We start from the raw sequence: 15,581 nt of genomic DNA on the forward strand, positions 1-15,581 counted from the left end.
AAAACAAAGTACCTTTGCCTGTAAGACTGATGACCTTTAGGAGCATGACGTATAAAGAGGAATATAATAGTATTTAAATTTAATTAATTGGGCTTTTAGCAAATACAAAACTGTGTCCTATGCTGGCACAAAACTTCAAAGTACATTTTTCACCTCATGTAACCAGAGCACTTGCCCCATTAATTTTCACACTCATGCTTATGACTGGCACCATCCCTGCATCCTATTTTTCACACTCATCTTTCTATGTTATTTTTTTCATATTTATCACAGGGAGGATCATGTGGCAGCTGTTAGTAAAGGCTGAGTAAGATACATGAGAATAAAGAATCCTAACTTTATGTGTACAGGGATGGGCTCTGAATTAACCATAACCACTCCGGGAAACAGATTGGCTCTTGTGATAGTTTTGTGAAAAAGAATGACAGCCTGTGGTGGTTTCACCCTGCTGGGCAGCTGAGCTCCACCATAACCGCTCTCTCACTCCTCCTCTCAAAGAAGAAGGGGGAGAAAATATGATGTAAAGGGCTCAAAGGTTGAGTTAAGGACAGGGAGATCACTCACCTTTTACTGTCACAGGCAAAACAGGATCAACATAGCGAGATTAATATAATTTATTGCGTATCACTAGCAAACTGGAGCAGTGAGAAATGAAAAGTAAACTAAAACCACCTTCCCCTTGTCCACCCTCTTCCACCTCCTCCCCCCAAGCGGTGCAGGGGAACAGGGAACGGGGGCTGCGGTCAGTCCCTGACTCTTCATCTCCGCTGCTCCTTCACGGTCACTCTCTGCCCCTGCTCCACGAGGGGTCCCTCCCATGGGATGCGATCCTGCGGGGGCTGCCCACAGGCAGCAGCTCTTCAGGAATGTCTCCCACACGGCTCTGTACCACAGGGTCCATCCCCCAGGAGCAAACTGCTCCAGCACGGGTCCCCCACGGGCGGCAGCTCCCCCCAGACCCCCTGCTCCTGCGTGGGCTCCTCTCCACGGGCTGCAGCTCCAGCCCGGGGCCTGCTCCTGCGGGGGCTCTCCATGGGCCGCAGCCTCCTCCAGGCCACATCCACCTGCTCCACCGGGGGCTCCTCCACGGGCTGCAGCGTGGAGATCTGCTCCATGTGGGACCCATGGGCTGCAGGGGGACAGCCTGCTCCACCAGGGGCCCCTCCACAGGCCGCAGGGGAACTGCTGCTGCGTGCCTGGAGCACCTCCTGCCCTCCTGCTGCACTGACCTTGGGGGCTGCAGGGCTGGTTCTCTCTCCTCTCTCCCAGCTGTTTCTGCACAGCTCTTTTCTTCTTATGCTTTCCCAGAGGCCCAACCAGCATCGCTCCCCTGGCTCGGCTCTGGCCAGCAGCAGGTCTCTTTTGGAGCCGATTGGAGCTGGCTCTGGTCTGACATGGGGCAGCTGCTGGGCTCCGCTTACAGAGGCCACCCCTGCAGCCCCCAGCTACCAAATCCTTGCAACATAAACCAAATACACAGACAAATTGAATTGGTAGATAGCTGAATCCAGACAAGAGTTATAAATAAGCTGTGGAACTCTTTGCTGTAGGATGTTGTGGTTCATTAATATTTACAAGGCTTCAAAAATTACCAGACTCACAGATGAAACATCCATGAAAACGTTTAAGCCACAAAAATTCCACCTCTAGCTCAGAATGGTTAGCCCTGACGTGGTCAGGCAGTTGGATTTCATGATCTTTGAAAGTCCCTTTCAATTGAACTGTTCTAGTCTAGTCTAGTCTAGGTCTAGTCTAGTCTAGTTTATTCTAGTCTATTTCTAAAAGTGGTGCAAAGTTCCAGATGATGGGAGTATTTATGGGTGAGGTACAACTGTAGAATTTTCCTGCTTTTATGTTCTTCCGTAAGCACCTGCCATTGTCCGCTATTAGAGTCTGGCTACTGATCTCCATGTACTTTTGATGTGACACCATACAGGCACCCCTAAGTTCTTTGTCCTCACCTGTTGATCACTGCTCCCTCTCATTCTGTTTATGTTGGTAGTGTTTTCCACACTGCTCTCTGCTAAGTCTACAAGCTTCCATCCCTTTCAAAAGTGCTCAAGATACCTATCCATGTAGAGATTTCATTGCAATCTGTATTCATCTGGGAAGCCTGGATAAATTACCCCCATCACCTGTTAGTGGGGAAAAAATAGTATATTAAAAAAAAAAAAAAATCACTAAGTTTCCTAGAGAAGTACAGTACAGGAGTCCAAAAATTCCGGCTGAATATATTTGTGATGAGGAGCGATGCTTTTTGATCTAAACTTGTGGTCAACAGGTGAATTTAAGAGTAAAAATACCTAAAGCCTTTGAATGCAGTTTCTATACAAATCATTCACAGAGGACTCACCCTTTGCCCCTCTCTCAATTCACAGAAACAGGGAGGCTTGTTTCTATTTTTAAGCTGTATGTATTAGACTTTTTTCCTTAAAAATGGCACTTCTGCTTACTCTAATCGACACTTACACAGCTATAACAACTATGAGACAGCTGAGTTAGGCTGTGTACAGCCACGATGTTTTATCCAGCTTTTCCCAGAGATGGTCTGAGCAAACAACTTGCTGGCAAAGCATCACCACACATGGAAGCTCTTGTTGCCACTTCTCAGGTGTATACTAAGGTAATCAGTTGTGTAATATGCAGACTCATGGGCATGTACTTTTTGTATTCATAGCCAGAAAAACTGAATAATGCAGATAATTTAGTTTATTTTCAGTCTCCAATAATGGCAAGAATAAAGCTGGTTTGATGAAAGGTCTTTAGTAAGGTATTTTTTCACTTAGCTTAATAAAAGAAAAAAAAAGAATCACTGTCAGCACCAGCTAAATGCTTTTCTCTACTCTCCTCTTATGAACAAAAATCCAGATTTTGAGAGCTAAGGATCTGAGGTAAAACTCCAGACTGTGCTATTTATACTGAAGTGCGAATTATACAAATGGCAAAGTATGTCACACTATTTTGTGTCAGTTTACTCTTTTGCTAACTCTATTTTTTTCTGTTCCTGCCATATCTTCTAGGAATGTTTGTTCTCAGAAAGCAACTCTGATCTTGTTTGTAAAGCAAATGATTCACAAACATTCCCTTTATGGACCATTTTAACATTTTAACTATGCTAGAGAAAAAATATATTAAGACCTACAGAAAATATTTTGATAATTTTTAGGTAAAGGAAATGGCTAAATCTTACCAGTTATATCAAAGAAGGCAGCTTGCAGGATTTTGTAGGATTTTGTGCCTAGGTTGTCTTAGCTATCTCAAACTGGCACTTCTTAATTACTGAGTGAAGAAGTGCCAGTTATTCAACGATAATGTTCTTGTATTATCTTGTGGGGGGTGTTAGACTATATGTGGTATACATAGAGAATGAGCCCTTACAGTGCTGTTGTGTAGGGTAACAAGTTTTTATTGGCATGAATTTGGAATGGTTATATTATTCATGAATAGCAAAGCCATGAAGAAATTATGCCAGGGACTAATTAGGAGCCCTGTTTATGTCTTAGTCAACACTACATCGGGGGAGAGAAAATTTCAGATAGGGTTAACCTATTAACAGCTCAAGGTTCAACACAGACTCATATCAAACACTGTGGACCATTTGGAATAGGGACTGCTCCTTTCATTTTCAAAAGCGATCCTTTCAGACACCAGGCTTCAGGATGGCAAGCTTGCAGTGGTGTTAGATTCTGGGAATCTCCAAGGCAAAGAAAGTAACGGCTCCTTCAAGGTGATTCTTCCTCTTCAATCTGCCTTTTCCCTTCCCTCTTGTCTCAGGCTATCCATGAGACATCTGAACTCCTGCGATATTAGGCTTATTTGCATAAGTATATTAGGAGTTATTCTGGAGCAATATTGCATTTGGACTAATTAAATGAGGGACATGCCATCCAAAATTAATAACAGGGATGGGTTATAATAAAAGAAAGCTCAAGTCTCTAAAATTACATTAACTACTGCATTATGTCAGTATGACTAGAGAGCTGATCTCCCTGGCTCGTCTAGCACAAGAACTTCCAAGTAGCAGATTCAGGATGATGTGCAGAGTTTGAGGAAGCAGGATAAATACTGCTCTGCTGACACTTAGATGTGATGGTCCATTCATAAGGACATCATGTTGAGAGAGGGCTGGATTCACAAATGTCTAGAGTTTTGACGGTATGGATTTGAAATTTTCTTGTTACACACCTAGAAAACAATTCTGGGGAGCAGAGGTTCATATATATATTCCTAGAGATACTGTCATATATCAGGGAGACAAACTAGATTTCTCTTTTAAGGACCATACAAATTAAAGAGAGAGCAAGCAAGAAAGAATGTAATAAGAATGATGGCTGATGATGGACTGATGAGATACTTTTCAAAAACAAAACAAAAATAAAATCACACTTCCTGTTTTGGGGTTGTTTAAAGATAATCTGCTTTTCCTGCCTTTCCCCTTAAAATTTTACTTTTCTCCTTAGCAGTTTGTTCTAGTATCCTCACTCTTTTTAACGAATTTAGTGGGGGAAGATTCTGCCCTGGTGCAGGAATTGTGAGAACACAGAAGAAAGTTGTGTGCCTTTTAAAGGGAAAAGAACAGGTCACCTTACGTTGGCAGAGGCCTTGTTACTTTATATTTTAAAAAAAAATCACTTGAAGCATCTATGTTAACCTTTCTTCAACCACTCTTCCAACTTCCAAATAAAGTTTAGGAATCCATTCTGTTATGGGAATAATCTCATGAAGGATTTTGGAGGAATTGACATCTGTGCAAAAGCTGTTTCATATAATAAACTTCATAATGCCAGTGAATAGATATAAGACGGTTAAACAACAGAATAAATCATCCGAGTTTTACTAGTACACTTTGTTTCTGCCAGCCTTCTCTAAACTATAATATGCTGGGCTAAATGCTCAAATCTGTCTCACTCAGGTCCCCTAAAGTCAAAACCTGAATTTAAGTTAATGGGAACACCACTCAAGAAAACTTAGTAAAAATCTAGGGATTTTAGTGCATGCTCTTTGAAATACTAAACAAGAGCAGTTTCAGACAGGACAATAGGAACAACTTTCCCAAAACTTTCTAAAACACTTTCAGCAATGACTTTTGGTATTTGAGAACTTGAGTCTCACAGAAAGAAAATAAAGTGTAGCTCATGGAACATCCTAGTGAAGGTAGCACAATGAAATACTGAATTTAGTCTTTGGAAGCTGCAAAAATATTTCGTTTAGCCCTTGTTGAAGAAATGTAAATGCTTGAGTTTGTCCCCTTGATATGTAAAAACCAAAAAATATGGCTACAGCTGTTCTACTTTCTCCACTTTGGGGCATGTCTGTATGATGTCAGTACTTGTAAGTTAAAGGTTATCAATAAACGCTTTCTTTTGAAATTTTCTCGCTCATTTTTCTGAGTAGCATTTTGAAATTCTGACTGCCAAGTCTGTAATAAATAAAAGGGAAAAAAAAGAAAAAAATAAAATGGAAAATAAAAGGAAAAAAATATGTTAATTCTAGTTAACAAATCTGGGAATGGCAAACACTTTTTTTTTCTGTTTGGAAATGAAAGCTATGTACAATACACCTGGAGTTTGGGATTAAATATATATTTCAACTTTATCAGGATATGTGGATGTCGTAGAATGAATTGAACCAGGTTGGAAAGGCTCATCTAATTTTAATTATATTGTGTAAAGCAATTGCTTCAGAAAACAGTTTTGTTTCAGCCTTCAGAAACTTATGTGAGAAGCATATTTCAGAACTTCTGATGTTGATTTAAAAGCAAGATTTTAGATGACCGATTCCACCTGGTATTTTATGGTTCTTTATTGTTGGTATTCAGAGATCTTCCATTATTACAATAAACTAGTGTCAAGTAGAGATTATGTATCTAATGAAGATTATTTTTTTTTCCTCTTTCCCATTTCCCATTTCCTGTTAGTCGGAAGTGTCATGGATCCCCAACAAACACTACTCTGGGATTTATGGGCTGATGAAGTTGGTTCTAACGAAGACTCTACCTTCCAATCTCGAGAGAGTCATTGTCCTTGACACAGACATAACATTTGCCACTGACATCGCTGAGCTATGGGCCGTCTTCCACAAGTTCAAAGGTATCCTAATGATTTTTTAACTGACTTTATTTGTGGGGGAGGGAAGATGGTAAAGCAGAAAGTAGAATGGGGGTAGGTGGGCAATACGAGATTTGTTAAATGTTTTCACTCTCAATTTTTGGAGTTTGTATGTAATTGTTTTATTTGCAAGGTCTTTCCTCAACAATGTTCCATATAGAATGATGGGCAATACTGACTACCTGTGCAATTTTTTATTGGTCTAATTATTTGGGACAGGCAAGAATTTGACAATACAGTAGATGATAAATAATTATGAGGATGCTCTACTGACCTACCATTCAATACCTGTAGGTATTCAATACTTGGAATAAATATTTCCTCTACATATCCCCATTCCTCACATCTCCTTGAAATTTTCCTTGATAGTTTGACCACGAAAAGACACTTTCAGAGTAACTGTGTAATGAGATGGTCACAAAAAAGCTTGTCACTTCCTTGTCACAAGCCAGAAGTACTTTCCTGGCTAACACATGGCTTAAACAATTTAATTTTCTCAGACTCCCGTGTTGCCAGCTTTCCAGAGTCAGAGACAGGTCCTATTGTTCTCCTCTTGCCCTGCTAATGTGTACTGGAGTGTTGGTAAGTGCAGAGTCACTCCAGTGTCCCATTTGAATGTTCACAGTCCCCTAGAAGTGTAGCCTTGATGTTAGTCTGCTTTCTTTACATCACTTTAAGCAAAAATCAACCTAAGCAAATGGGAGTATTTATGTACAGAGCCAAAATAAACCACTCTGTTACAAAGGTGACAGAAAAGAGAGCACATTTAATCTACCTATCCCATATTGAAGTACAGAAGGCCTTTTTGCCTTTCCCAGTACTCAGCTAATAGGCAGTAGCTATTATCTTCGGCTCTGGTCAAGGACTCGGTTTTAGCGCTTGCTGAAAAGCAAATGCACTGAAAAGTGCATTTGTTTCCTTTCCTTTCTCTGGGAATTCTGATATCCCTTCAGCAGGCTAGAAGCACTCATTTTCTTACTTTATTGAACCGTACACAAACTTTCTTCATTACAGGCGTTGTTCAGGCCTCTTCACAAAGCCTTTCCCCATACTGAACCTTGACTTTCATATACATGTATACCTTAATAAACACAATTTGTGTAAATGTATGCACAGGGAGTAATGCTGTGCTATTGCACTGTCTCACTGTGCACTACTGTCACATTAATAATAATAATGTACTGAATGTGGTATATTCACATGCTGTAGATGGTAAAGACAAGTATTTGAACTGAACTTGGGCACAGAGTACTGCATGGTCAAAGATACCTAGGTGAGGAGGAGTATCTTGCTTATGTTTTCTGCCATAGTTTCAATGAAGGCCCCTTACTTTTTACTGGGACAAGAAATCAAGCAAAAAGCCAAGCTTGTAAAGAAAGGAATATGGAGTAGAGGAGGGCCTAAGACTGAAAAAAATACAGACAGAAGAAATGGAAATATGGAGATAAATCATTATTGATAGCCAAAACGTGGGTGTAAGTCAAGAGTCTTCATACAGCTAGGCAAAGTGGTTCAGCTGATTAGAGCTGTGAAAAGCTCTAACTCACACATGGAGCCAGAATTCCTGTGCTACTGGCAGCCCTCATAATGTACATACCACCATTCCCATGTAACAAATGTATGATTTTGTAAGTTGTCTGGTCTGTCTTCTTAATTCCTGCTGACCACCTGCTTCTCCACAATGTTTTAAGCCTGGCAACAAATTGATCAGTGTCTACATCTGCTCATCTCCCAGATGGTCACATACAAATAAAGGATTAATTGCGTAGTCTTGTAGGCCCAGAAGTTCTGCAGTGTGGGAGAGGACTTGGGAGTGCATGTATGCCCAAAAAAGTGATCTAAAATGTTGGGAGATAAGAGAAGTGAAAATCTCTGAGCCCAAGCTTATGGTTCAGCTTGTCTCCTAAGGTACAATCCCATTAGGCAAAGATTCAGTGAAAATGGATTGTGGAAGATAAAGGGCAAGGAGGCTGAAAGGATACTGTTGCTCTTTTACTGCTTCATAAAAGATTGGTTTAAATCATACAGTGAATCTCAAGTTGTCCTCAGCGTCCTTTTATTTTTCCTACCAGTGTCACAGAAGATTCAAATGATTTCTCATATCATTAGCCCCAACTATTCCTGTAAAGGGTCTGTTTTTAAATTGATGTTTTAATCCCCTTCTTGTTTCTCCCATCAGAAATCCCAAGTAAGCTTATGAACATTTCTTTTAAGACAATTTAGTGTGTTTGTTGAAATATTACTGAAACACAAGAGAAACAAAACTGGGAAGTGAAGGTCTAATCTCCAGAGGAACCTGACACTATCACAGAATCATGGAATTGTTTGTGTTGGAAGGGACCTTTAAAGATTATCTAGTCCAACCTCCCTGCAATGGCAGGGACATATCTCACTAGGTCAGGTTGCCCAAAGCCCCATCCAACCTGACCTTGAGCATTTCCAGGGATGGGGCATCCACAGCTTCTCTGGGCAACCTGTTCCAGTGTCTCACCACCCTCTAAGTGAAGAATTTCTTCTTTATATCTAACCTAAATATACCCTCTTTTAGTTTAAAATCATTCCTGCTTATCCTGTCATTATCTGCCCACGCAAAAAGTTGCTCTGCATCTTTTTTATAAGCCCCCCTTCAGGTACTGAAAAGCTGCAATGAGGTCTCCCTGGAGCCTTCTCCTCTTCAGGCTAACTATCCCCAGCTCTCTCATTCTTCATAGGAGAGAGAAGAAAGAAGAAGCCTTTCTACATCCCCGACCCCAGCTCGGAGAACAACAGGCTTTCCTAGAAATATTCAGACACTCAGCTGTTGGATAGAATTGGCCATTGTAAACCTGCTTGCACGTGGATAATGTTTGAGCAAGTAGAAGAATTTTTCACAGCAGTGCAGGAAAGGCAAGAGCTTCCTTCTGTAGGTTGCTGCAGCATAACAAGATGGTCCGGCACAGCCTCTTCCAATTTGGAGCTAGGCAGAGAAAGAGAGAGAAGGACCTAAAGTGTGTGTTTCTTTCTTCCCAAACAAAAACAGTGACCAAGAGAGACAAGTAGCTCAGATTCCTTTCTTCTGTGACAGCACTCTTGGAAGAAACTGAGTTTTGTCTAGACACCAAGAAGCTCTTCTTTAATGTGCGGGTGACAGCGCGCTGGCACAGGCAGCCCATAGAGGTTGTGGAGTCTCTCTCCTTGGAGGTCTTCAGAAGCCACCTGGACATGGTCCTGGACAACTAGCTCTAGGTGGCTGGACCAGATGACCCCCACAGGTCCCTTCCAACCTCAGCCACTCTGTGATTCTGTGAGACACGTTCAGGATTGACGAGCAGTTTAGCCAGGAGAAATTCACTGTGTAGAAGGGCCCCACAGTATGTTTTAAATAGCACCTGGAGTACTCAGTATCCTTGTTCTGCAAAGGTTCTTTCAGTCATCTCAAGAGCTGTAGAAAGGTTGAGACTCTTACATGAGGTTACAAGTTAATACTTTAGTTGGTAAAGCTACGTTCTCTCTGTAGAAGTAAAAATGGAGAAGAATTCCTTTGTAAATTATTGCTCTTCTGCCCTTCCCTGATAAGCTCCTTGCATATGCCCTTACAATAAATGGTCCAACTATTCTGTACCCGAGTGCACAAATTAAGGCTCTACATGTGTGATGGTATTTGAAAATCTCTTCTTTGAAGTAGCAACCTTCAGCTTTGGGAGAAATTCACACCTCTTTTCAGGAGCCCAAAACAGTGTCTTTCAGCAATGTGACATTTTAAAATTTCTCTTAGCAATTATTGGGGGTATAATTATTCTAACATGTATATGCAAGTTTCAATCTTTATGCATAAATATGTCTGTGGGAACCAGTATCTTACATTTCAAGAGTCATATCCAGTTTTTCAGCTGGGATTTCAACATTTCTGCTTTAGCCTCATTCTTTCTTGTTCTCCTGAAGATAAGCAGTCTTTTTCTCTAGGACAGATATATACCTCCAAATATTGACTTCAAAGGCATGAGTCTGCAGCCAGTCTAGTGAAGATAACCTGTCATGCATGTTTTCTGTGACTTAGTTGACACTGATTAGGTTTTCTATTCATCTTTCACAGAATTTTGACAGTTCTAAACTTGAGAAAGCATCTAGCCTTAGGGCAGAAGAATGGGACTGTAGATCATATGCATTCTTGGATGAAGTACTGCAAAGTGTTTCAGACAGCAAGGATTAGTGTAACCAATATGCTTTTATTGCAGAAATTGTGTGAATTCTTCTGAGAAAAGAACCAGTCCAGAGCCATGCTCTCTGCCATCAATCTTAAAGTTCTCTTAAAGGCCACATCAGCTAATAGTTTTGTTATTCTTGCTCGCCCAGACTCTTGGTATTGAAATGTGGCTGTTTTCTCTAAGCTTCCAATTTTGACTTTAACTGTTTGTTAAATACGGATTCTCAAGAGCATTCATTTTAAATGGCAGTGTGAATTTATTTGGGATCTGACTATAAGCGTTGTAATAATTATTTGTGTTACGGGTTGCAGTTTCTGTCAGGATCACAGCCTCTTTGTGCTGGGTGCTCTACGTATGCATAGCAAGAGATGGGTTTTGTGCTTTACTTAGTGTCAGTGTCAGTGTTTACTTACTTGTTGACCATTCTTGTGTCTGCCTGGGTCCTTTAGGCCATGGCTGTGTATGAGGCCCATAACTGAGGCCCACGAGTGAGACCTGAATAATCCCTGTAGAGATCAATGTTAAGGGCTTCCATATTTAAACTGAATGACTAAGGGTATTATAGTATCTCTAAGTACCTGTAGTAACTCAGAGGCTATACTGAGCAGTCCTACCACTGCTCACTGTTAATCTCACAATCCAACTACCTAATACAGTGAATGTTTTAACTACTTTTAAACAATACTGATGGGATAGAAAATAACTAATGTATTTCAAATGACTCTACCAGTAGATTAAATTGTCGAGAGAATATAAACTGCAATTAGTGTTGATCTGTGCAAATATATCTTCTCTGGAAAGCTGAATAAGACTTTAAGGCAGAATCATCTACATCCATTAACAAAGTATCCAAGAAGGAAAAATGGCAAGCTTGATAGAAAGTCTGAGATTTCTCGTGTTCATACTTTTGCATGAATAAAAACATGCTATAGAAGCTGTTTGCTTTGTGTCAGGAGCTCAAACAGTGATAAAAATCCATACTGACATCATAAATACCAGAAAAGGTCAACAGCAATTTTGGTGCAGGATCAAGTGCCCACAGCTGAAGAGGGATTGGCACATAGTCAATCCTAAACTTAAAATTTGTAAACACTCAGCATGTAGGTGCTTTGGCATATTGCTCTGCAGAATGCCTGAGGTAACAATGTAGGTTTGTATTATTTTTGCAGCTTCGTTAGGAAAAAGAGCAAACAAACAAAAAATCACAACCATCACAAAATTCACCGCCTCCCATGTAGGTGGTTTAATAATTATATTCCTACAAGAACTGTTATGTGTAAAACTGTAATACCAAATGCATGTGTAACTTTTCGTTTGTGTGTGGATTTAGTGTGCCAGAAAGTGAGATGCTGATGGCACCAGTGATAGTCAGGCAGAGTCAGCACGTGCTGTATAAATTTCCCTGAATTTAGCTCTACCAGTGAAGCCTCATCTTGATAAACTATACCTGCCACAGACCTAGGTTCTTCTTCTGCAAGGACTGTACTTTTTATAGGTATGCTGGTCTTGGGATGATGTAAAATGCTCAGTTGTTGCCAAGATTAAAATTTAAAATTCATTGTCACCTATGTCTGAAGCCAGGATTTGAACCCCCAGATTGTTTCCGGGCAGGTTCTGTAGTTCAGGCTGTCAGTTTACACTCAGTAAATCATTAAAGCATCCACAGATCATGTTGAGATGAATCTCTGTGGGCTGATACACTGTTTGTGTTAAATCCTGCAGTGATGTTTCTGTGTCTTCTGGTCAGTAAAATAGGTTTTCTTTTCTCACTAATCAAGAGAAGGGCATTAGCAACGTACATCTTAGTGTGTGTAGAAATCCACAGTATGAGTCAGTCTTTTTGTGAAGGAAACAGGATCACATTGTAGCAGAGTGCATTAATAAAATTGTCAGGCAGCTATTAAAATAGCTTAAAATTATCTGAAATTTTATAGGTGTCTAAAAAGGCCGAATGGCACTTGTCTTTGCTCATAAAAGGAACATCTGTTAGTTTCTGAAAGACTTGTATAAGTGTTTAATGGTTAGACTACAGTTCATAGCTCATCCTAGGGTTATTCCACAAATGAGGTACATTTTCTCTTTGAAAAGGTCCCTGTGGAGACTCTATCTGCTTAAGATTTTCTACTCCTGATTGTTATATCGTGGTGTTTTCTTCTTTGCTGCTGCAAAAGCTTTGAAGTTTCATTGATAAAGAATCCTATTTGTTAGCTATAGCTCGCAGAAATGCTGGGGTGTGTTGTCCTCCTCTTTCTCATGATGCAATTGTATCACCTGCATGTGAAATTATAGGAGTCAACGTTGAATTTCAGTTTATCTTGGTGAAGAGCTGAAGAAAGTATGGATTTTTATTTTTTTTTAAAGGGCAAGTTTCTATCCATAATTGGAGATTATTTTTGCTGATTTTAATTAGGAGGGGATCAAGCAAGGAGATGGGGCTTGCTGAGTATGTGGGTCAAGGAAAAATCACTTGTTTCTCTCTACACTTGTCAGATAAGTTGTCTGATTGGAAGTCCTTCTTTCTTCCCTTTTTTTTTCTGATTGCGATTTGCTTTCCCATGATGTTCCTTTATTGAGGAAGCAGTATGTAAGAAAGTTGACCTCAGTAAATGAGCACCAGGGGAGAGAGTTTATTATATGGATCAGCATGTGCACATTCTAGTTTATGGGTTTTAATGTGACAAGGGACATAATCAGAAACTTCTGATTATGAATTGCTGCCAAAATAGAATAGCTGCAGTTTCTGAAACATCTGTAGTTCGTTTTTAGCTGAATGGTTCTTTGTCTGTTTTTGCCAGCAAGCAGAAATATTCGAAGGTTAAAGGCCGACAATGTGTAGAAATTTGGTGTAACTCATGATGGGGGAAATTCTAAAGTTAAAAAAAAAAAAGATTTGGGTTCTTTATTTTTCCATTTTCATTTCTAAGGGATACCTTTGGCCATGTTTTCATGCCTTTTCCCTTGAGGGCTAGGAATGTTTTAATTAAAAATGAAAGCTGGTAGTCTTTTGTCATCCTGTGATTCCTCAACTGGAGTTTTCGGAAGAAAAACCACCACATTACAAGATTTGTAATAAAATCTTGTTGGCAACACTGAAATTTTGAGGGCTTTTTTCTGCTTTCTCAACATCAGTCTAGTGCTTTTTCTGCGTTATTTTCTTCCACTCTTTGTTAAGCTGCCACTCATTCTACATCTGTCTTTTTGGCTTAGATGCTATGATGTATCAAACACCCAAACTAAACATTGTATGACTCACCCAGTGTTAAAGAAAAAAAAACAACAAAAACAACAACAAAAACAGTTTCTGTCTCCTTTGAACTGTTTCTTCTGGGTTTAAAGAGACTTTAATTCTTTGAATCTCAAGTACTCCAGAGAACTGTGGAGAATGGACATAGAGCTTTCTGAATTGCCTTGCAAATCTTTGTTAAGGGAAATATGGGCAGAACGAGCCATCATGGGAGCAAAGTGCATATCCCCATTTCCCCTGGCTAACAGAAGCTGTGACTTTCCAGAAGCTAGAAAATCCAGCTTCCAGAGGGTAGAGACTAGGAGAAGGAGCACTTCTGTTTTGTATATTTGTTCTTAGCAGAAGAAAAATGCATTTTTGAGAATGGGATGTCACTGGCCGTGATGGGATGAAAACCTATGAGAAGAGAGGGAGGGAACAAACTGAGGAGGAAAATAATAGTTCCTCATCCCAACTTGAAAGAGGAAATTGTTCAGGAATCAGTCAGAATCCTGTCTGTCAACAGACTTTCCCTTGGATATATTTAGTACCCATGCCTCATCAATTCACAACTTAACTCACAGTTTAAGTCCATGTACTGCTTCCTCTGGCCAGTCACTTTTGCATTCCATAGCTGACAGTAAAGCACACCAAGTGCATGAGCAGGTAGCAAATATGGAGAGAGTGGCAACCTGTCCATCATCCCAACTAGTAATGTGTAATGAAGATTCACCTCTGCATGTGTGAAAAAAGCCAAGAAGATGGGACACATGGGTCATTCACCTAACAGATGAAGTTTACTCTAAGGTTTAGTAGTTATATTAGCAGTACTAGAGAAAAAAAATATATTTAATAGATAGGTTTCCATGCCAAAGGCCCTCGTTCTAATCACATGCAATCTATCAAGCACATTTGCTTTTCACTGTTCACTGTGATGTGCATTGTAATAACTGGATATTCTTGTTTTCTCCCTCTCTGAACCAGGCATGTCCTCTGAGCCTACCTTGTTCTGCATTGGCAATCCATATTTTAAGGACCTAAGGCTCCATTTCCAATTACAAAGCTCTCATCTGAGGTTTCACCTTCTTGCTTTCATGCTGCACATTATGTCTGTAACACAAGCAGCACAAGGATTTGCGTAGAGTAAAGTGTTGTAGGGAATATCTGTCTCACAGGCTCAAGCTGGAAGGTAGGATGTATTGCCCAGAGGTCAATAGTATGATTGTCCCGTCAGCAGGATAAGTGTATGGTATTGCTCTCTGCACAACCAGGAAAGAGGGAGAAGAGTGTAGGAAATTAAACCCATTTATTACATTTTTCTTTTTTTTTTCCCCAGAAAATAAATAAATTAATAAATAAATAGAGGGTTGGAACTTGATTTTTAAGGTCCCTTCCAACCCAAGCCATTCAATGATAGCTGAACTAAGGCTGTCTACAAATGCACCATGTGCAAAAACATGGACCGTTGCATGAACAAGTTAGACATGTAAACAAAATTGATAATCAGTCCAGTATTGCGGAAACAGTAGAAAACTGACAAGTTTCCTTTTTTCAAGCAATCTAGACAGTCAGAGTCATTTGAACCTCTTATTTTAACCCCCAAACTAGAAGAAAGAAGTAGATGCGTGCATAATGGCCCACTTCACTCTGAATCACCCAAGTATCTTTATTTTACTTGAATCTCAGGCTTGCTCTACTCAACGCTCTTTGCAGCAATCTCTAGCTTGCATTCAGTGTAGGCCAAGCAGTTCAATTAAATGAAGGAGCTTTTGTTCTTCTGACACTTTTCTCAAAATTAATCGTTTTTGTGCTTGGAGACACTGCTAAAAACAAGAAGATTTTTGTCCTAGCCCTTCTAGAAATGTACTAAAAGGTGATTGATAAGCTTAGAGTAAAACTCAGGGACCAAGTTTGTCCACAACTACTCTTTATGTTCATTTCATTATATTTCCTGAATTTAGTTGTAGTAGATTTCATAGTTTGGGCTTAAGTGTCAGTAAAATAGATGTGCATGCAATGTACTCTGGTGAAGACCCAGGCTAATTTATGTTCCCATTGCCCTTCCTG

General features: G+C 40.0%; 1 protein-coding gene across 1 annotated transcript in view; it reads left to right on the plus strand.

The window, feature by feature from the left end:
• Positions 1-15,581, plus strand: part of LARGE1 (LARGE xylosyl- and glucuronyltransferase 1) — a 283,588-nt gene that overhangs the window by 169,272 nt on the left and 98,735 nt on the right. The window contains exon 7 of the mRNA XM_080590550.1: positions 5,918-6,089. Within this exon, the coding sequence (XP_080446676.1) occupies positions 5,918-6,089 (172 nt within the window). The remainder of the gene's footprint in view (positions 1-5,917; positions 6,090-15,581) is intronic.

Source organism: Anser brachyrhynchus (assembly GCF_964034855.1).
Source record: "Anser brachyrhynchus genome assembly, chromosome: 1".
NCBI lineage: Eukaryota > Metazoa > Chordata > Aves > Anseriformes > Anatidae > Anser > Anser brachyrhynchus.